The sequence below is a fragment of the Dipteris shenzhenensis genome, chromosome 23 (genome assembly GCF_047967505.1).
Source record: "Dipteris shenzhenensis isolate YYH24624 ecotype China chromosome 23, Dip_SZ_1.0, whole genome shotgun sequence".
Lineage (NCBI taxonomy): Eukaryota > Viridiplantae > Streptophyta > Polypodiopsida > Gleicheniales > Dipteridaceae > Dipteris > Dipteris shenzhenensis.
The window spans coordinates 32687344-32710100 of NC_141618.1; the positions used below are offsets into that span (position 1 = coordinate 32687344).

The following is a 22757-nucleotide window of genomic DNA, read 5'->3' on the forward strand; positions in this document are numbered from 1 at the left end:
CACACCCCTTTTGAGTTGGTGTATGGTACTGAGGCAGTTTACCACTAGAGATAGAGATTCCGGCCTTGAGATTGGCATAGGAACAGAGGATGACAGAAGATGAACATGTAGAGGTCAGATTGGTACAACTTGAAAAGTTAGATGAGACCCGATGCCTTGCACTACATTAAACAGAGATCCAAAAGAATCGACAAAAGGCCCGATTAGATGCTAAGATTCGCAAGGGATGGGAAAGACACTTTGCTGAGGGGGATGTTGTGCTATGCTTTGATAATAGATTGGACCACCAAATGGATAAGAAGTTTCTGCCACTGTGGGCTGGTCCATACAAAGTCATCAAAGAACGTAGCAATGGGTCTGTACAAGTTCAGGAGCTGCATGAACCATATGGCAAGAAGGTGATCAACAAGCGTTACCTCAAGCCTTTCTTTGTGCGTGATGGTCCCAGGCATGGAAATGCTGTGCATTCCCTGCCTGGGGGGGGAACTGTTATGGATAAAATTGTCTAAGGAAAAAGGCATTAATATGTAAGTGTGTTTGTATATGTGGCAATAGTATAATAAAATATGGTGTGCATAGGGCCCAAGGTTGAGGTGGCAGGGCATGACCATGTGCCACCCTTCCATGTAAGAGGACCCATAAGGTGTGTTGTACATAATCCATGATAGTAATATTATAAAATGCAAGGTGGCATGGCTCCTCCATGTGCCACCCCTCCATCTAGGATGCATTAAGTGAGATATGGCTCAAAGTCCATGGGAGAAGCAATATAAAATGGGTGGAGATGGCTATTATATTGAGTTATTCCCTCCATATGGGATAGGCCCATGTGGGGGAGGTATAGAAGGACAAAGAGAGCTAGTTAAATAATGGGGAAAGTAGGATGAGGTGGCAAGATTCCTTGTGCCAACCCTCCACTTGTCCTCCTAGAGGTTTGAACATATTATAAAATTGGAAAGAGACCAAGGGAGTATCATAGACTTGAGATATGGGGCTTGATTTATGTGGAAAATTGAGGCAAAGGGTTGTCGCACACAATTGAGAGTGCGTACCCACCTAGCCTACATGGGAGACTTTTCCACACACACCATGCATGTGGGAGGATACATTAACGTGGAGAGACCCCCTCTTTTGGCTATAAAAGGAAGGGGCTATTCCTTGATGAGACACGCTCATTCTTGTAAAGCCACCTAGCTAGTATTTTGATATTTCCCTCTCATCCCTTCTTTCAACTAAAGTATGGTTCTCTTCCCTTGATGTCTACATCTCCACATTCCTCCTCCTATCATGTACATGCTTCTCTTCCCCCTCTCCCTTTCCCCTTGTGTCATAGTCTCCCTTTTCCTTCCCTCCACTTCTAATTCCTTTTTCACCCCTATGACATCCCTTCGCCCTCATAATCTCCTCTTCTCTATGGCCTTTGAGCGTTGCCATACTTAGCCTCTAGCCTCTGGTCTCGAAAACTTTTCCGGCTAAAAGTATGCATCACATTCGAATCTGGCAAGATATCCATTGAGTCACCTGAGCACGAGGTAAACAAGAAGCAGAAAGTAATAAAGGTTATGTCAATTATCTGGTGGAGGCCATTGAGATATAAAACTGACAAAATAGTAAAGATAGTTTGCCAAAAGTTACTTAGTGGAGAATGCTTTTTGGGTAAGAAGAGCAAGCAAGGAAGCCTTGAAGAAATAGTTAACAGGAAGCAAAGACTAAAGCTGCATATGGAGCATTAAAGTTTTTGCTTCATTCATATGAAGAGTTGGTGCATCAAAAGTATCAGGTGGACAAGTAAAAATTAATCAAAAGTAACTACTAATTTAGTTAAGTAGATTAATTAATTTATTTATTTATTTATTTATTAGGGTAACTAGTAAATGATTAAGTTAATTAGGATACTTAATTGGTTACATTAATTAATTATAATAACGTAGATTAATTAATTAAAATAAAGTAAATTAAATAATTAAAAGTATGTACAATAACTTATATTAATTAGAACTATGTAGATTAATTAATTAGAATAATATTGATTTAAAGAATTTACTAATTAGTTTAATTTAGTGGATTAATTATCTAGCATTATGTAGATTAATTAAACTAGAATAATGTAGATTAATTAGAACAATGAAGATTAATTTATTAGAATATTGTAGATTAATTAAATTAACTAACTACCTTAATTAGGCAGGTTAATTAATTAGTAGAATAAAAATTAATTAGAATAAGGTAGAATAATTAAATTAAAATAATATAGGATTATGATCATTAGTAAAAAATCTTACAAAGGCCTTTTTTCCATCCGTGTTGGTCACGATTTCCATGGTCTCAAAAATCTTCACCCTTTTTCTTCTTCTTCATCTCGTCTTCGTACATCATCATCATCTTCTTCTTCCCCTTGATTCACCATCTTCTTCCTTCTTCTTTGATCATTCTCCTCCTTGCTTTCGCTTCTATCCACTCTGCATTGCCAAATCTACAGACTCATAATCATAGGTTTAAATGTTTTAGGCAAATTATAATCTAATCTTCTAGCCTTATTGATGGACACAATCCATCACAGAAACTCATTCCAATTCTTGGGATAGAGAGTGCCTTGTTGATATTTTTTTATCAACAAGGAATCCCAACTCTTGGGATAAAGACTTTCCCAGTACTTCCGAGTTCCCACCACCACAGGGTAGGGGTCATTGCACTAGGCAATGCCCATGGTGGCTCAAATGTTTTAGGCAAATTACAATCCAATCTTCTAGCCTTGTTGATGGACACAATCTATCAAAGAAACTCATCCCAATTCTTGGGATAGAGAGTTCCTTGTTGATATTCTTTTATCAACAAGGAATCCCAACCCTTGGGATAAAGACTTTCCCGGTACTTCCAAGTTCCCACCACCACAGGGTAGGGGTCATTGGACTAGGCAATGCCCGTGGTGGTGCAAATGTTTTAGAAAAACTACAATCCAATCTTCTAGCCTTGTTGATGGACACCATCCATCACCAACATTTAGATTCTTACCATGCTACATGAAACTCATCCCAATTCTTGGGATAGAGAGTTCCTTGTTTGATATTCTTTTATCATTCACAACAAGGAATCCCAACCCTTGGGATAAAGACTTTCCTGGTACTTCTAGGTTCCCACCACCATGGGGTAGGGGTCATTGCACTAGGCAATGCCTATGGTGGTCCAAATGTTTTAGACAAACTACAATCCAATCTTCTAGCCTTGTTGATGGACACCATCCATCACCGAAACTCATCTAGATTCTTACCATGCTGCATGAAGCTCATCCCAATTCTTGGGATAGAGAGTGCCTTGTTGATATTCTTTTATGAACAAAGAATCCCAACCCTTGGCATAAAGACTTTCCCAGTACTTTTGAGATCCTGTCACCACGGGATAGGGGTCATTACACTAGGCAATACCCGTGGTGGCTCAAATGTTTTAGGCAAATTATCATTTAATCTTTTTTCTTGTTTATAGACACCATCCATGAAAGAAACTCATCCCGATTATTACCATGCTTGGCATGCTTGTGTTACAAATATTTTAGATAACCCCTATAGGAGTAAAAGCGATTCCACTATGAAATGTCTTAGTAATTTTATCTTAATTTATAAATGTAAATTCAAGTTTTTAGTAATGGATTTTTATTGTTTTCATTCTTTGGTTAAGGAGGGTGTCTTATGTAATATGTTTTACAATTTTAGAAATTTGCAATGGCCATGCCTATTCATGAGAAATTCATAGAGCATGCTTGGTTTATGATGGAGAAGCCAAAGAGCTGCCACCTTGTTATTGGATCAGTAAAAGTGACAAGTCCCAAATTTTCTAGCCAAGGAATTGGAAGTGCTGGAGCTATCTTAAAGTTGGATGTATTTCCACACAGGGACTTCATGATATCCATATGTGATGACAACATGAAGGGATAGCGTGTACTAAAGTTGAGGACAAACTCTAAGGAGTACTTCTTTCAAGATGTGCCAAACTCCGCAAAGTATCCATATATAGGTGATGACTTGAGTTCTCTTAAGGCTATATGGGATGCATTACCAGATATTCAAGATGGTCAAGATGGTGGTACACTTGGATCTTCTCAGGATTTTGTACAACCTTTACCTTTAGTCCCAACTATCCAACTGCCACATGTGCAGACTACAATGAGCAAGAAAAAGAAAAAGACATCGTCAAAGTTTGACACTCGTATGGAAGCTACGGTTGTCCTTCGAAGAGGAGAAAAAAGGTCTCGACTTGAAAGAGTTGACCCAAAAGTAACCCAATTACAATGTGGTGAGAGGTTGGATGATGATGGCAGTGATAGCAAGGATGAAGAAGTTGAAGAAGCCAAGCTTATAGAATCACTACTTGCAGATACTTTTATAAATGCTGATCTACACTCCAATAGTGATGAAGGGTATATATGGGGATTGTCACAGTATTCAGTGCAGACAACACACATTAATCGAGCTACTTTGTTACCAATCAGGATGAAAAGTTTGCAAGAAAGTTATATGAGGATGCAAGGCAGGCCCAAACACTAGCTCCCAGTAATATCACGCTACGTCCAATATCATTCAAGAAGCTTGTAAGTGACGATTCAATGTTGTATGATGTGTCTTTTCATATGCGTGCATACTTCTTTACAACATTTCAAGAATTCAAACAGATTGACATTGTTTGTGAAGCGACACTTTCTGAGAGCAGATTCAAGGATGATGATGAAAAGAAGTATATGCTATCTAGAAACAGATTCCTTGAAAGGTCCAGGTTTGAGCCCATTGATGGGCAACACTTCTATGAGGCATGTAGAATTGCATTTGAGGAGAGCAGAAGAGGAAACTTACCATCCGAGGAGTATATGCAAAAGTTTGCAAGAGTCATCGCTTATATTTGTTTGTTCGAAGATGACTCGAAGTATATATTGGAATTCCTCAAGCTCAATAATGAACCTTTTCAAAAGAAGAAGAAGTCAACTCTTTCAGAGGTTCTTGTTAAAGCAAGAGAGTTATGGATTGGGTGCAGAAAGCCACTACTCTCAAAGGGTAAGAGACCCACTGCAGAGTACTTACAAAGCAGGCGTGATTTTATAGGTTCTTGACAGTTGTTGTAAATGATGTTCAGCCAAGTCTTCTAGAAGTTACAAGAACCGTCAATAAATACAGGGATTATGCATGCATTGTATTTCGTCCTGAAATAGTCTTTCAATGTATTGTGGATGTATGCATTGCATTCGAATCTAGTGTGATATCCTTTGAGTCACCGGAGCATGAGGTAAACAAGGTGCAGAAAGTAATAAAGGTTATGTCAATTATTTGGTGGAGGCCATTGAGATATAAAACTGGCAAAATAGGAAAGGTGGTTTGCCAAAAGTTACTAAGTGGAGAATGCTTTTTTGGTAAGAAGACCAAGCAAGGAAGCCTTAAAGAAATAGTTAATAGGAAGTAAAGGCTAAAGCTGCATATGGAGCATTAAAGTTTTTGCTTCATTCAGATGAAGAGTTGGTGGATCAAAAGTATCAAGTGGACAAGCAAAAAGGACAGAAAACTGTTGTAAATGATGTTCAGGCAAGTCTTCTAGAAGTTACAAGAGCTGTTAATAAATACAGGGATTATACATGCATTGTATTTTGTCTTGAAACAATCTTTCAATGTATTGTGGATGTATGCGTTGCATTCGAATCTAGTACGATATCCTTTGAGTCACCTGAGCACGAGGTAAACAAGAAGCAGAAAGTAATAAAGGTTATGTCAATTATTTGGTGTAGGCCATTGAGATATAAAACTGACTTTGATACTTCCTTCAGTTGCATGCCTACATTCTATGATAATGAGGAAGGGAGCTTAGTTGTGGAATTGATCAAAAAAGTGTAGCATGACTCAAGTGAGAAAGTGGTAGAAAATGTAGACTCTACTGCTGAGAATCGTAGCTTGACATCTAGGGAATCTGAAACTAGTAGCTCTACAACAGAGAGCTCAAACCTAGAACTACACACAAAGAAGAGAATGGATGAGAGATTGCAAAGGAGCATTGAGGTTCAATTGGTCATAAAAGAAGGCAACAACAAGAAGGAAGAAAAACTAATTGTTGTAGTGGAAGGGAAAGGGAAAGCAATAGAGTTCCAAATGCAGAGCATGAAACCTCAAAAAGAGATTATTTTGAAGGGCGAGGGAAGTGGACTACTTAAGGATGTACTAGTAGCAAGAAAAGTAGATGTACTACCAAGTAGTGAGGAGATTGCAGGGCAGTTGACACCTCCCAGCTTCATCCATGCTATGATGTACTACCAAGAAGTGGTGATCCCATACTTGAAAGCTCCCAAAATGGTCTAGAGCAACTAGAGCCTATACTTGAAAGCACCCAAACTGGTCTAGAGCAGCCTATTAGTCAAGATGTTGGTAGTGAACCTCTCGAGATGGCTACCCATGTCACTACTACACAATCTCAAGAAGTGAAATTTGACAAAATATATGATGCCTTGTTGGATGTAGGCTATAGTGCCATAGAATCAAAAGAGGAAGTTGAACGTCTAAGGCAAGAGGAGCTTGAGAAGTGTGAAGAAGGAAAGACTGTGAATTAGAGTGTCTTTCCTATATGTAAATCCTATTTTGAAATAAAGAAATTTTTTTGCTTTCTCAACTATGTGTATGAATATTTATTTAACAATTTGTTTTAATGATGTATATGAATATTTTTTATAATTTGTTTAACACTTTAATAATTAACACCAAGACCAATATGATGTCCATGTTTAAATTTTCTTTTGAGTGTTTTTCAATATATTTTTGAATAATTTATTCTCATAGTGACCAAATGGTGGCAATGTAATTTTATTTTAATATTTCAATGGTGAATATTTAGCTTAGATATTTTAGTTTAATAAATTTTTTAAAAAGAAAAAAGAAAAAACTGATTATTTTATTGTAATATTTCAATGGGAAATATTTTAGGTTAATTATTTTAGTTTAATATCTTAATTCTCATGTGTCTAAGGATCAAAATTAATCTATGCAAGTGGTTGTGTAAAGTTTTGGCTTAATTGTTTTGTGTTAATATTTTAATGGTCAATATCAATACCTTGAAATCTGAAAGAGAGATCTTGTCATGTGTCTAAGATCAAAATTACTATATACAAGAAGACATTACAATATTTGTTTTAAAATATATGGGGAAAAAACCATGGGAGTATGATATTCAAAAATTTTGGACTTGTATTTAGTCCAGTTCTAGAATTGGACTTTAGACAAGTCCAAAAATTTTGAATTCTGTGTTATACATAAAAATCGGTAATAGAGCTATAACTCCAAGAACCAACATGGTGGTCGCTCCAAGACAACCTTTAATTCTGGGCAATGATATGTCACTAGAGGCCTGAGATTTTGCTGAAGTGATGCTTAGAATGATAGATTGCATCTCATTATTATGCTAAAAACTAGTGTGGTGGTCTCTCCAAGACAACCTATTCTCCATGGGCATGCTGCCTAGTGATAGGTGGCAAAGCTGTGGCAAAAGGTTGCACGATGACAGGTGGTCGGGTCAGATATTGCATTACAATGGTGTTCAGAATGATAGATGGTGTCTCATTATTATGCCAAGAGCCAGTGCAGTGGTACCTCCAAGATAACCTTGAATTTTCATGATTTGCATGGTCACGTTGCCTAATGTGACTAGTGGCAAAGCTATGGCAAAAGGCTGTGCATGATAGGTGGTCAAGTAGGAGGCTACACTGCATGAAGCAATGTAGAGATGCATAATGTAGTACGGAGCTGCCATGTGTTAATCTCTGCGGTATTCAAAATAAATAGGTTGCATCTCATTATTATGCCAGTGCAACATCATGATGTCGAGAAAATTTTGGTGAGAGCACGGGTTCGCACAAAATCCAAAATCTCACCCAAGAGCATATTCCATCATCATGGCCCAAGAATAGCCTAAAAAATAGTTCCACTGATTGGCTACACCCAAGCAAATGTTGACCCTCGGATCTACGGAGTAAAGGACACCTAGCTAGGTTAGACAACCGAACATAAGTTTAGACATACATAAGATACATAAGTTCAACATATTATTGTGAAAAGAAAGTACTAAAAACTACACATAAATGCATGGTATAGTATGCCACGAATTTCATCTTAATGGTAACTAAACAAGTGTGGTCCGTAATATTCTCTAGCGTGTAATTTGTGGGTTGATACAAGATGGCAATTATGAGATACACAACCATCTAGACTTTCAACAGGTTGTTCTCAGCTAGTGAATGCAAGCCACAACTGACCAAAGCCAAGTATTTATCTTTTCCTAATAAGTACCTAAAAACTATAATATATTATTTAATATTTTACAATCCATGTGCGAGTAGTTACCAGTCAGCATATGCGAACCATCCACTAGCACATGTTATATGTATATTTTGTATCCACATGTGAGTAATTATGAGTCAGCATACGTGCGATCCCCACTAGCATGTAGATCCTTGCATTCAAAACGATCTACCTTTTTTACTATTTTTTTGTAAATTATATAGCTAATGACTACTTAACATATGATTTTTTTACAAGTTTATAAATACTAAAAATAATATGGTTTCTAGCTACCAAAAACATCTTCTTTTTCCACTAATTTTAAAAAACTATATAGCTATTGCCTACTAAAGACATCTTTCTTTTTAAAATTTTCATGAAAATAACTTCAAATTACTTGGGTCATTGTTTGCTTAGGTGTAGCCATTTTTGGTGGGGTTTAGGGACTTTTCTATATATAGGTATCTTGCATGACCCATAAATTATGCATTGCTCAACGGAATTCGGCAAACTTTGTCTTCAAGTTGTAGTACACATTCCAAATTAAACATGAGACCAAAAAATTATCTAATAAGTATTTGGAATGAGACCGTTAAAGCATTACAAGTGCTATGTTGCATGTGAAGCATGCATCCTGAAGACAATAGGATATAGCAATTTATTCAAAAACATCAAAATTTTGTTCTATACATGCATGCAACCAAGTGACCATTCTAAAGTACACTAGGTGAGCTTCTCCTCAACCCAAGGACACACCTAAATGAGATCATTATGCATGGGTTAATGGGCCTCCAATGTTGTGCTAAAGTGACGCATACCCATTTGAGGGCATGCTCCATAATTTTTTTTTGATTTGTTGAAAACCAAAACGGATTGAAAATTTGGAATCCAAACTATTAGGACTAGTGCATGGTGGTCTTAAAACATTCATAGTTATTATGTGTTGGTATTGGTATCTAGATTCACCCCAAATGGAAGAAGATGGAAAAGTGCAATTCGTGCATGTGCAAAGATATTTTAATAAATCCAACACTATTTACAATTTTGAATTGTTTCTTTTTCCATGTACTTGCTTGTTATATGGCTCATAAACATGCCAAAGGTCATTGCATTTAATAATACATAGCATCAGACCCGATACCATGCCCTTTGGCTTGTTTGTGTTTTGAAGCATTTTAGGCCACATTGCACTTGTTTTGGATATCCAAGTCTGCTGACGTGTATCACCAGAGGGGATAAAATCAATGGCTAAAAGTTCGCTGCTCCCACAAATTTCAAATTTTCACACCTCCCGCCCATCAAATCTTGGAAGATTAAATACCTGCAACTTGCCCCCGCCCTACAAATTCCCTGCAACCCACACACACCTCAACGTGACCTTGCACAAAATTTGGTTTGACATTGTCTTCTTTCGGGTAAGTTTTCTATTCTTTGCTTGCCTCACTAGCTAGCTTCTCTAGGTCTATTCTAGACTGATCATGGCCATGGCGTCAATGGGAAAAATGCAGCTCGCCATGGCTTGCAAGAGAAGCATACAAAGGCTTCGAGATAGGAAAGTTGAAAAGCCAAGTCGAGGCACAAGGAATAGAGTGCGGGTCGAGGAAAGTGCTGGCACGATATCGAATCAGCAACGGAAGACACTTTTGCAACATCTTGGAAGGGAGAAACAATGAGAATAAAGAAGACTCCTTGCAGAGGAGCAGCAAGAAGCAGTTGCAAATGCATGCATTAGATCGTTGCCATCGAAAAGAAAACACGAGCTATGGTGTCACAATTAGTAGGAGTATTTGCGACAAAAACATCAAGCCATTCAGGTGATTACCAGCCTCGAGTCTTCACAAGCTTTAGCCTGCAACCTAAAGTTCGTAGAGTAACAACCCTACCAACACCTTGAGAGATTCATGCCCAAGAGGAGATGTTGTCTAACATGAGAAATGGCCTATAGAAAGTGAAAGGGGTGCACAACTTATATCAACTAGTTGCAAAGAGGGCGACATTTGCTATGTTAGTGTCCACTAAAACAAAGGAGAAATAGCATGGGCGCACAATGTCAAAGATGTTATCAATCAGAAGGACCAACGTGGCTCCAGCAGTTGGTTGAACGTAGAATAGAACGAATGCATGATCATCCCGATCTGAAAAGTTTGTGGGCTTCAACAGAATGCAAGAAAAGGAGAGACAGCCTAAGTGCGGAAGTCATTGCTACAGTGGCGATGTTTTGGAACAAAAATACGAGAGTTTCTTCAAACAGAAAGGACATTTGTAAGAAGTGGATGGGATGCAAGGTGTTTGAGGAGCACATCATACACATGCTAGATACAACAAAGGTTAGTGGTGCCTAAACCAACCCGGTGGTTGTTTGTGATTGAGCTTTGGGATAGTTTACTTGTTTCATTTCTAAAACTAGGCTTGGACTAAACGTGATTGTCCTAAACTAGACCAGTGGTTGGAACATCATGCAACCATAAGTTGGTTCAGCTCAGTCGCCAGTTATGTGATTGTCCTGAACCAGCATGGTTGAATAGACATTAGTTGTTGTCCATCCCTGTGGTATGGTTGAGCAGAAATTAACAACAAGATATGTCGCAATATATTATTATGTTACTAAACCGGCTCAGTGGTTGGAACATCATGCAACCATGGCTACTTCAACTTAATCACTAGTTATGTGATTGTGCGTGGTTGAATAGACATTAGTTATTGAACAGCTCGATGGTTGAAATTATTGTGTTTCTTACTACTTAATATAATTTCCTGTAATTCGGGTCATGTACCACTGTTAAATTGTGAAATTCAGAAATGAAAAGCAATATATTGTTATTTTCTAATGGTGAAATTGAGAAATGAAAAGCAATATACTTGTTATTGTCTAGTATGTGAAGTTGAGACCATCAGGCTAAACCATACTAGTGGTTGAAACTGTGATAGTGTCCTAAACCATCTTGGTGGTTGAAATTGTAACTGTCCTAAACGTGTCCTAAACCAACTCAATGATTGAATGTCCTAAAAGTGCCCTAAACCAGCGTGGTGATTGAAATTGTGATTGACCTAAACCAGCACGATGGTTGAAAATTGTTTTTCTTCATTATATACTTTAATAAGACTGTGTTTTGTATTCTTTTAGTAGTAGCAAAAAGGGGGCTCATTGTTCTGTTGTTCTCACATGTTGGGTTAGTAGACGGAGTTGTATCTCAAGTTTGTGGATCAAAATCTAGACATTTCAATTGGGTAGAGGAGCTTTGAGCATTGTAAGCCCTGGTACGTCAGGAAACTCAAAGTAGCTCAGGACGTGCCTTGCCAATTTTCCCTGTGACACTATTGTATCTGTCATAGATTTTGGAGAAAATTATTCTTTTCAAGAACAAGATGAGATACAAAGTGCTCACTAGTACAACAAGTAGATAACAATTCTTGTGCATATCACATACAATCATTTGCTTGATTCTTCCACACCTGATGCTAATCTACTTGGTGACTCATAGGAGTCTAGGTTAGTGCAACACACGTACCATTTCTACATTTTAGATGATAGGGAACATGACATCCTATTTGTGCAGCATGCTTTTCTATTGCATTGGGAATGGATGAAAAAGGGAAATCCCCATGCAAAAAATATAAAACAACATTGGGTGTGGTCAGATGGTGCTGCCTCTCAATTTAAATCAGCACATGGATTCTACTTCATCTCAAGGTTCAAATCGCTGACCGGTCTATTCATGATCTGGAATTTCTTTGGGTCTATCCATGGCAAGGGTGAACATGATGGATGCAGTGTTGTTATTAAGCAAGCTCTATTCAAACACCAATTAGCATGCCTTCAAGAAAAACTCAATGATGCCAATGATGTTGTAACATGGCTTACAACCAACCTCTCCATAGGCGTGCATTCAACATAGAGTAAACAAAGCCTTAAGAATAATATAGTACGAAGAGTGTTCCATGAAGTGAAAGTGGATGAAGTGCAAAGGAGAAGCTGGCATGATTGCGAGAAAATTAAAGGAGTTCGTGGTTTGCATAGAATATGGGGCTTTTCCAATAACCAACTAATTAAAACGACAAAACTTTCTTGTTTCTATAGTGAGTGCATCATAAAGGATCATGACAATTGTGAGAACATTGCAACTGTGAAGACATGGGAGCGAGTTCTAGTTTTTCCTCTACATTTAGATGGAGTGACAAAAAATGAAGAGACAAATGACTCGCCACAGTTTGGGGGGAGTTTCAATGACCTCATTGACTGTCTGGAAGAGGGGGATAATTTTGCAATTGTCACAGATTCTTGGGAGAATGAAAAAGATGACCCATACTTTCTATTGCAGTGCACAAAACCTAAGTACCAGGTTGAGGAAACATTTAAGGATAATTAGGGAACAACCTATGAGAAGTGGGATGTAGTAGTCAGAGCTTTTTGGTACAAAAAAACATCCTAGAGAGGTTGCAATTATGAACTGCTACATAAGATTCCACAAACATGTGTGTACTCTCATCTAGTAAGAGCTATTAAGTTCCAGATGCAACCTATGCCACAACGAAAGAAGGGCAAGAGTGTCTTCAAATTGGATTTAGACATGCATGAGCACATCTTGGGGTGTCTTGGAGCAGTGGACGAGGATGACTAAGATAGTACTAAGAAAATGTATGTAGTCTCATTGCAAGGAAACAATATAGCCCCTTGTCCTACAAAACAGAATTTGGATTTGAGACTACTTCTTTTTAGTATATCCCAAACAACCATGTGCTGGTTTTATTAAATTATTTTTGTAAATCCCAAACGGTAAATCCCATGCTTGTTGTTAGTATATCCCAACAACCACCGCATTGGTTTCCCATAACGAATCTACACATCCTACAAATCCATTCATCTTGTAATAATAGAAGCAAACCACCACGCTAGTGGCTGTTAATATCCTAGTGCAAACCAACAACCGTGGTGGTGATAACTTATCCTGCACTACTACCATGCTATTCCTACACTACTACCATACTATCCTAAAATTTGTTGCATAGTGCTATCCTAAAACAGTGCCCTTTAAACTATTTATCATTTCATTAACCGTCAGATTTCATCCCACGCTTGCTTTCCCTACACTACTGCCGTGCTATCCTAAAATCTGTTGCACAGTGCTAGTGCCCTTTAGACTGGTTATCATTAATCGTCAAATTTCAACCACCGAGCTACTTAAAACATTTAATTACTAACATGGAAGTAGGTCGATACAAAATCAGGTAGTATTACGAGCACCATGAGAATATCCACAAGTTCAAGAAATGTCTACAAGATTTTTATTATTTCAAAACACGACATTTTTCTTTTTCAAGGAAATTCTAGACTCCCAACTATCTTATCAGTGTCTCCATATGGCAAGCATATCCCAGCTCTTGAGGCTAGTTTGTTGCACAATGGAAGATGTCTTGACACACTTGGATTACACACTATCTTGACTATACCGACTTATATGCCCATAGTAACTCCTCCTTTTGCTAGGGGTCCTCTTCATCCTAGTCTTTGTGCTCTATACATCTTCATGCCTAGATATCATGTCCTGCCAAAAGAAACCTACATCATGAGCTTGACAAGTACCTTAAAGGAGTAGGAAAAAAAATAGCCAAGGAAATTAATATTCACCGTTTGTGTGCCGACTCCAAGTAATACACCCACCACCGAAGCATGTCCTCCTTGCAACTATTTTCCTCCTTCTTCTTTGGGTCTGTTTTTGTGAGGATGCCATCCAACATAATTTTCAGATAGAACAAAAGCATTCCAAAGTTATTTGGGTATGCCATATATTCGTTGTAGGTGGATCATTGTATAGATTTTGGATCGGCATATAGAGTTTTGGGGCTAGATTTCATAATGGGCTCTTAGTTGTGTCTGCACTGCACTTAAATAGGGAGAGAGTTCATTAAGACCGACCGACCTCAATCTTCAATCTCATGTTATTTTGGTAATTGAAATCTTTGAGTTCATCGAGCCCGACCTTCTCATTCTTCAGTCTCATGTTAGTTGTCTAATCGAAATCTTTCGTCTCATGTTAGTTGTCTAATTGAAATCTTTCATCTCACATTAGTTCCCTAATCAAAATCTTTCATTCTCACATTAGTGATCTAATCGAAATCTTTTGTCTCACATTACTTTGTCAAATCTAAATCTTTCGTCTCATTATTATCACCGCACTGGCATGGATCAAAGGACACTATCTAATCACATACCTGAGAAAATGTTGCCCAAGTAAACTCTAGAGAAGATTAACAATTCAATAGATTAGACACAGATTACATAGATTAAATCCCAAAGACTCCTTTACTTCAGATTACATCTCAAGGACCCCTGTTAAGCTCCCTAATTGCAGGCTCCTCCCTCATTCCTTTCCAAAATGGGGTTGGTTCCTTCCTGCGTGGGCCCGGCCCCTCACTTCATGCCGCTTCCTCTTTCCTTGATTTGAGCTTCTTGGTCGCAAGCTCGACCCTTCTTGCTCCTTTCTTAAAGTGGGCCGGTTCCTCCCTTCAGGTTCCTTTTCCGCGCAGACAGGCTCAGTCTTGGCCTTCTTCAATTTGAGCTCCTTGCCTTTAAGATCTTTTGTCCAAATGGTAAATTGAGGTGCAACATCTACTTTCTCATTGTAGATAGCTGTAGCAGGCAGGCACATTTGATATGTCCACGACCTGGGCAATGGCAAATGGCATTCTCTACATAGCAATTTTGTATGCACAAACACTCCAAAGCAAAAAATGTGTAGGGTGGTAGCACGTAGGCCATCAGATATAGCAGCCATCTATGACGGGGATATGGCAGACCATGCATCTCAGACCCTGCTGCATAGCAGGATAGGCATTCAATTTAACTATTGCGGCTGTCAATACCACAATCTGGCTATGTACATGATGAAGTTGCTTCTAAATTCCTTCCTTCCTCATCCTAAGGCTACAGATTCCCTTTATCTCCTCCACTTTTTTCTCACTCTGTGCAACAGCTTCATCTGAATCCCTGAGCATCTGTTGAAGCTACATAAATTGTTGCAAGGCTTCCACTCTAGTTTGGAAATCTCTCAAGACGACACACTCCTTTCATAACTGTCAAAAGCCATGGCAAGCTTGTGCATGTTGAAAATCTATCCTAATCTTCTTGCAGGATCTTGTAGCTTGCTCTTTGGACTTCCAACAGTGTTGCAAAAAAACAACCCTCACTGTGGCAGCTACTGCAAATTGCTCCACCGTGGTGATCGGAACTTGCTCCACCGTGGTAGCTCTCTGCATCCTTCCTAGCCTGGGGAGCTGTCTCATTGTCTTTTCCACCCCGACTGCTCTCTACCCCATCCTTCTTGGCCTTGAAGCTCTCTCACAATTCCTACATCATCTTTTTGGTTTCTACATTCTCCCTTTTCAGCTCCTCCATCATCTGGGTTTTTTCAATGTTCAATGTGTTGTGCATGTTGCAAAGCCATTTTTAAAGACCCTCCTTTTTGGCTCTCTAATCTTCAAGATTCTTTTGCATCTTTTCTAGCTCCTTGTCCTTCATGTCCCCATCATTTCTCACTTCTTCGAGCCTATCTCGGAGCTCCTTCATGCACTTCTCCACTTCTTCTCTTCTATGCCTTTCCATGTCAACCAATTTCATAGCGGCCTTAGGTTGCTCTTGTGCCTCATCTACCTTGGCTTCTGCACCTTCCCTGTGACTTTTCTCAAGTTGCGCTGCCTTTACTGCCAGTGGCTTCCTCTTGTAGAAAAGTCACCTTCTGAGACATCCACTTATCGTATTGCTCAAAAATCCCTTTGAGGGTAGATGCCATTATGTGCATATTGCAACTTCAGCACACTGAGATGACATTTGAGATTTGCCATCCATGCAATTCTTCATGTTGGTTAACACGCTCTTGGAGATCGCCATAGAGAAAGATACATCACGTCCTTTCAGTTGCCCTACTGCTACTTGAACCTGCCAGAACTTGCAGGCTCCTCTTGTATCAAGAAAGAAGTGAATGGTCTTCTTCAACACATCTTGGAGGTCTGTTGGCAAGCTCGAGATCTTGACTCCATCATATTTACTAATCTAAGTGTTGGGGTATATGTCTAGAATATCCTGTCTCTTTCATTGCTTCTCGAAAAAGTGTGCTTGCAAACTGCCTCCAAAATTTCCTAGAGCATTTTCAATCACACTTTTATTGATGGTAATCTTCTGACCTTGACAGACTAGTTGCCGCTCCTTCACGTTCACCTCTTGTACCAACCTGACGAAGTTTTGGAGAACATCCAATTTGGGCTTTTGAAGAGCGAGAGAGGAGCTTCCATATGTCACGATTTCAAGATCAGGGGAGGAGGGGCTCTCGCACTATGTTGCAGAGGGGGACGAAAGATTGTGTGAGGAGCTCCTGGACTATGTAGGGTCCATTATGAGAGAAGACACAAGTTGCAGGAAGAGTGCAAGGGAGATAGAAATGGTCGAGAGGGATAGAAGATGAAACAGTGAAGTAAATGGAATAGTGGAGGCTTCCGGATTGCAAGGGAGAGAAATGGTCGAGAGGGATAGAAGATGAAGCAGTGAAGGAAATGGAATAGTAGAGGCTTGATATTGAAAGGGAGAACGAAACGATCGAGAGGGATAGAAGACAGAATGGTTAAGGGAATGGAATAGCGGTTTGTAGCTCTCAACTATACTATCAAGGTGAGAGCCATCATGATGGTTGTAGCCTGACTACTATCAAGGTGAGAGCCACTGCGGTGGTTGGCTCAAATTTTGAATATTTCAAGGTAGCAGTACTGACTTGCATGGTAATGAAAGATTAGAGGTTGTGGCATCTAAGATTCGCAACCACGTCTGTGGTGGTGGCTAAGACCCATCGGGCTGGAGGTTAATTATCAGCCACTGTAGTGGCCCACAATTACTCAACTTCTAGTTACCACCACTGGGTTTGAATGCATGATTACTACGAGTGCAGTAAATTACTAGTCACTAGGCTTGCATGCTCAGGAGAGTACTAGAGTGCATGGTAATGAGGGATTAGAAGTGATTAGGCTTCATGATTTACTTTTGTGAGAATTATTGCCCAATGGTGGTGGCTATCATCATCCATGTCTATCGTGGCTACGATTCCATCATGCCATTGCTCACCCACCATGGCGCTTAAGCATGCATGATCTCTACGAGTGCAGTAAAAATTACCAGTCATTGGGCTCGCATGCTCAATAGAGAACTAGAGTGTATGGTAATGAGTGATTAGAGCTTCATGATTTACCTTTGTGGGGATTACTGCTTAGTGGTGGTGGCTCTCATCAGCCACGTCTGTCGTGGCTAAGATTCCACTAGGCTGGCCGTTAATTACCAACCACCAGAGTGGCACCACATGGCATCTTTTTCATGATTACCAGGCATCTGGGGTGGTGCCTAAGATTCCACCATGGTGGCCTACAATTAATATGGATGGAGCCTCGGGCTCTAGCCACCACGGTGGTTCAAACTTTAGAATATATCTAAGATCCGTGGCATTTGGCATTTTAGTACGTTGCTCTGATCCACCCATGCTCTGCTACTTTGCTCCACATGCTCTGCTACTTTGCTCCACACCCCTCCGCTAGCTCTTTTCTGCTCCTGCCCTACTTTGCTCCATGCTCCCTCCTTCAACTCACATCACTCATCTGCTCCCCCCCCCTTATCATCTGCTGCTCACCCACTCATCTTCAGCATGCCTACTACCACCCCCCCTCAATGCTCTTGATCCCAATGTTATCTGCCTTCTCATATAAGGTGATTGCATTGCACTAACCTGGAGTAGAAATGCTAGTACTAGTGGAGACCCTTCATTCCCACAGTCGATTCCCCACACATCTGAATGTCATCACCTTAGATGACATGCTCACAAAGGGCCTCTTTATGGCTGTGCTGTATGGGTTCCCCCTAGATGTTGACAAAGGCCTCATTATTTTCATAGCAGAGTACTCTCGACTTGCTGGGGAGGCCGTAATCTAAGTCCTGGCAATGTGCATTGTCTTCAACCTCTCCATCGTATCCTCCTTTGGCTTCATAAAATTTTTTAATGCAATAAGCTAGACTGGCGAAAAACCGAGTTGTACAAATTTCCTCTTACTCGGACGAGGCTCTCAAAGCAATGGTTGGATGTAATCTTTTGGGCTCTTAATGATCTTTTGGCTTACTGGATGTAATGTTTTGGTCTCTAAGGCATTTATGTAATCTCTATTCGTTCAATTTGAGGCTCTTAGTATGCTGTGTTGTTAACTTTTATATTTGAATGGTTATGGCCGTAACCTGTAATCTTTTGGCCTTTAAGGCTCTTAGCAATTGCCGAGTTTTTATAAATGTGAGATCCTTAATCAATTTTTGCTTAGTAAAAGTTGATAATTTTTATATAACTTGCTATTGGACGTAGATGTACATTGCAATCTCTTTTGCTCAATTTTCACTCGATAAACTATACTTTTGCCCTCATTTATAGTTCTAGTTCGAGCACCCGCTGGTTTATGGAGTTTTAGCGTGGTGACCCTGAGGCCTGGGGGTCCCAGGCAAGTCCTGCATGCCTGGGTTTGTCAGAGCCCTGATATCTTCTCTACTCTCTGAGGTGTATTGATTGATAGAGGGTCCATACTTGAGGTGGCACCGAATAAATAAGGTGGGGGGAAAGAGTTCTCCATGAGATGTCTGGTGGGTGCAAGTCCAATACAACAAAGCTGGCTCTCAATACAAATATGCTAAAATTAGTTCTTAGCAATGCAAAAGGTGAGGCAATTCTTTGGAATGAACCATGCATGGTATGAATCATTTTCATATTGTACTTACAAATTTATGTATGAAATTTCAACATGTTGATAGGCATTTCATTGATCTAATGGCAAGAATGACACACATGATTTCGTGTAACAGGATGTCATGGCATTGTCTGAGGATGGACATGCCTTGTAAACTTCCTACAGAAGACTAAAAGGTAGGTGTAAGTAGCACCCACGTCCCCAAAAGAGGACGGGCTTCACATCATATCAGAGTCCTCTAGTAGGACTGGGTGTGGCATCATCCATTTCAAAGGGAGAATCAATCAAGAGCGCCAAGCATCTCCAAAAACCTTCTCTATGCTATATGAAGGAGCTATTATAGAAAACGTGGAAGAGTAATAGCAATATTCAACCAAAAGGCTCAAGCTATGTCCTTCAACGCCCTATAAGCAACCTTCAACTCAACCTTCAACTCAACGTTCTTACATGAGAAATATCTAAGGACATCTAAAAACTTTTTCTCTTATGAATCCTTGAGTAATAGAAATATAGCAAACGTGGAAAGATCATGTATGCAAGTGTCCAAGGCATGCAAGCATTATAATTGATGACCCTGTTATCATCCATCCCTTTAAACACAAAAAGATATGCTGTCTCAGCAGGATTGGTACATATCCTTAAATTTCCAATCGCTAATCCTTATTTCACATAATTTCACATATGTAGTGAGATTTATGTTAAGTATGCAGTTCCTTCCCCAAGAAATCATCAATTGTGAATCAAAACCAGAAGATTTAGGCATGTGAAGAATAAATCACAACGCAGACGTGCACACTGCAGAAGCTTGCATTCTTACCGCCTTGATATAAAACCTTTACAAGCGCCTCAATGGTACTGTTGACATAGTTTCTGATATCATATGAAAGCTCTTGTAAGGTTGCTTTGAAATGCCTGCCTCGGGGGCGCTCCTAGGACGATAGCATGCCTGATTTTCCGTCCTACGCCTTTTCACAAAACGATTCTCCGGCTTGGCCAGATCTACAACCGAGCAAACTTCGGCTAGTGATGAAAAGGATTGGGATTTCCCACTGAAACAACGTGACAATCCTCGCCTGCAAGTAACGGAGAAAAGAACGGGACGATAAGTTCACGAGAGTTTGGCACTATGTAATCAAAAGCTCACAACGATTCGTTGGACTATACAAATTCGATCCTTGTTTTGGATCTGTCAGCGGGCGCTATGAGAAATCGCAAAACCTTATAAGCAGAGAGGAAATACTCACTTGAGTGGAAGAGCTTCACAAAGAGTCCTCAGAGTATCCAGAGGCCCTTCATTTCGAGGCGAACGCCTCGCATCTGATGAAATCTCCGATGATGCAGAGCTACTCAATTCTTCATCATCCGAGTTAGAAGACATCGAAAACAATGAGGCCGTCGATGTACTGCCGTCCATCGTTCCTAGTTTGTTAAGGCTTGCACCCTCCCCATGCACAGTCTGCGGTCTACCAGTTACTTCGGGCATTTGGGCAGGGCTTAAGTTGTGCTGAGCACTCAGAAGTTGCTCTGATCCTTGCAGAGTATGCGCCGTGTCCAGAGAAATGCAATTCGAGGCAGCCAGATCGTGGGTCGTTGCGGCGACTAAATTAGGAGATCGGCGCAGGTCGGGGCCTCCTGTCCCAGAGCCACATCCCAAGAAACCGTTTCGGTCGCGCAAAGAACAAGACAACAGATGTATTTTTTGAGAGTCCTGGTGCTTCAGAGCGGTCACGTTGTTGCCATCATTCTCATGACGATTCCTCGTTACACACGAAATGGAAGCCGTTGGCACCTCCAAGCGTCGACATGCGAGGGACGCCATAGCGCGATGTTAAGCCCACTCGTGATTTAACGATGTAACGATCTAAATAGCTTGTGGACAACCTGTCTCTCCGAAACCAGAGAGGTTTTAGGGCACGCTGACTCTCGGAATGAACAGAACTGTAAGGCAATACGCCTAAACGAATGTAAGCAGCTACCGAGCAAGGATCTAAAGTGAGCGAGAATGGACTGAGGAGAGCTTGATCTTGCGATCTGGGGAGGGTAGAGCAAAACTTTCTGTTGCAAGGCAAAGAGGTAATATTGTCTAACAGAAAGCTGCGACCGTGAATGGACTGAGGGGCTTGAACGTGGAGAACAAATGACGATAAATCTCTGGCCTAATATCAAGGGAAGGAAGGCCGGTCGATGATGAGACGTTTCTGTGGACTGGAATAATAAGGGACGATGGGGCGATGATTGTTGTATGGTACGATATGGGGAGGGTGGAGCGAAAAGTTCTGTTGAAAGGCAGAGGAGGAAGGAATGGATGAGCCGGGGAGAAGACGAAGATACGTAAAGGAGGCTAAATAAGAGGCGTGTTTGGTGCGAGAGGGTGGATAATGGTCATCCGAACTTCAAAAGCGGCTGCAACTCTGGACTCAACCGTATCCACTTCTTCTTCAAAAGCGGCTGCAACTCTGGATTCAACTGTATCCACTTCTTCTTCGTCATGTCTTGTGCTTTCTAGGGACCCATGTTTCAAACTTCAACACTGTCGGAACTTGGATTCATCCATTCTTTCATTGAATTCATTCATTCATTCATGAATTCATTCATTCTAATTTTTGTGGCCATAACACCCATGCTGACGCTTCACGTATATCTTATCTTTTAAAACCCCAACTGCCCTATTTTCTCTCCTTTTCCAATTTCGTTCATGCTTTTTCTTCCTAGCCAAGCAAGTTCCCCCTTCGCCCACAACACATTTTCTTTTTATTATTATTGTTTCCTTTTTTATATTTATCCACCCACCTAGATGTACACGTTTGTCTCCCTTTCCTCTACAAGATTCTTCCCTATCCATCCATCTCCACTTTTGAGCTTGTCCACCTCATCCTCCCTCACACTTTTTCCCTCCTCCAAGTACTCCCTTTTCAAACGCATCCACATATAAAGGACCTTATTAGTTTTTCCCATAAGGCAAGAACTTAGCACTCCTCTAAGCATGGCTCCTCTTAGGATCTATCCACGTGTGAAAACCTTATGAGAAGGCAGCAATATTGAATTTTTTGGCCTGGCCTCTAGGGAAGGCCTTAGTAAAGGCACCCTCCCTTGAGAAAGAGAAAATCCATTTTCCCCTAAATTTTCATCGTTTTTTTATGATTGGTTGGGACCATGTGATCTCCACCATTTCCTCCCTATGTTTCTCTTCTTTCTATTTCGGGCAAGCCCAATGAATGCGATTCAATCTTTTGCCACATATTAGACGTTTTTTAATCTTTTTTTGTTCTAGGAACATGTTGTGACCTTTGAAAATGGAAGTCAATGCTAAATAGCCACCCATGCCCCCTTGTTCTCCCTTCGGATTCCAAATCTCCCCATGGACTTGACCTTCTCTCTCTCTCTCTCTCTCTCTCTCTCTCTCTCTCTCTCTCTCTCTCTCCTCTCCCTCTCTCTCTAAAGTGTATATGTGAGCACTGAGGGAGAGACTATAGAGGACATCATCGCATTAAATAAAAAAGTAGACATATAGAGTGAAGAGGGAGACTAGAGAAAAGTTTACCATTGTAGCTACTTGCTACTCATCCCTAAAAGTGGCTCTCACATAAGGGGCCCCTCTATTACAACATCTATCTCTCTCTCTTTAATCCTATGATTGCACCCTTCATCATGTTTTTTTTTTTTAAAAACCTGGTCAACTTTCTACCTTATATATCAAAACACTATAAT

At 40.1% G+C, this 22757-nt stretch overlaps 1 protein-coding gene across 2 annotated transcripts; it reads right to left on the reverse strand.

Moving 5' to 3' along the window:
• Window positions 1–13724: 13724 nt before the first annotated feature.
• Window positions 13725–21467, reverse strand: LOC147887271 (uncharacterized). Of its 2 annotated transcripts, XM_087395015.1 has the most exons (3): window positions 20294–21467; window positions 19867–20122; window positions 13725–13837 (listed from the first exon to the last, which is right to left on the reverse strand). In XM_087395015.1, exons 1-2 carry the CDS (start codon window positions 20866–20868, stop codon window positions 19885–19887), a joined length of 813 nt encoding a protein of 270 aa, XP_087251141.1. In that variant the 5' UTR covers window positions 20869–21467; the 3' UTR covers window positions 13725–13837; window positions 19867–19884. The 2 variants fall into 2 exon arrangements, with proteins under 2 accessions (XP_087251141.1, XP_087251140.1); XM_087395014.1 differs by lacking the exon at window positions 13725–13837 and having other exon boundaries at window positions 19821–20122.
• Window positions 21468–22757: the final 1290 nt, after the last annotated feature.

Coding starts and splice junctions, on each gene's coding strand:
- LOC147887271 (XM_087395015.1), bottom strand. CDS start 20,868: ATGGCGTCCCTCGCATGTCGACGCTTGGAGGTGCCAACGGCTTCCATT. Junction 20,123..20,293: donor TGTGAAGCTCTTCCACTCAA/GTGAGTATTTCC, acceptor CGTTACTTGCAG/GCGAGGATTGTCACGTTGTT.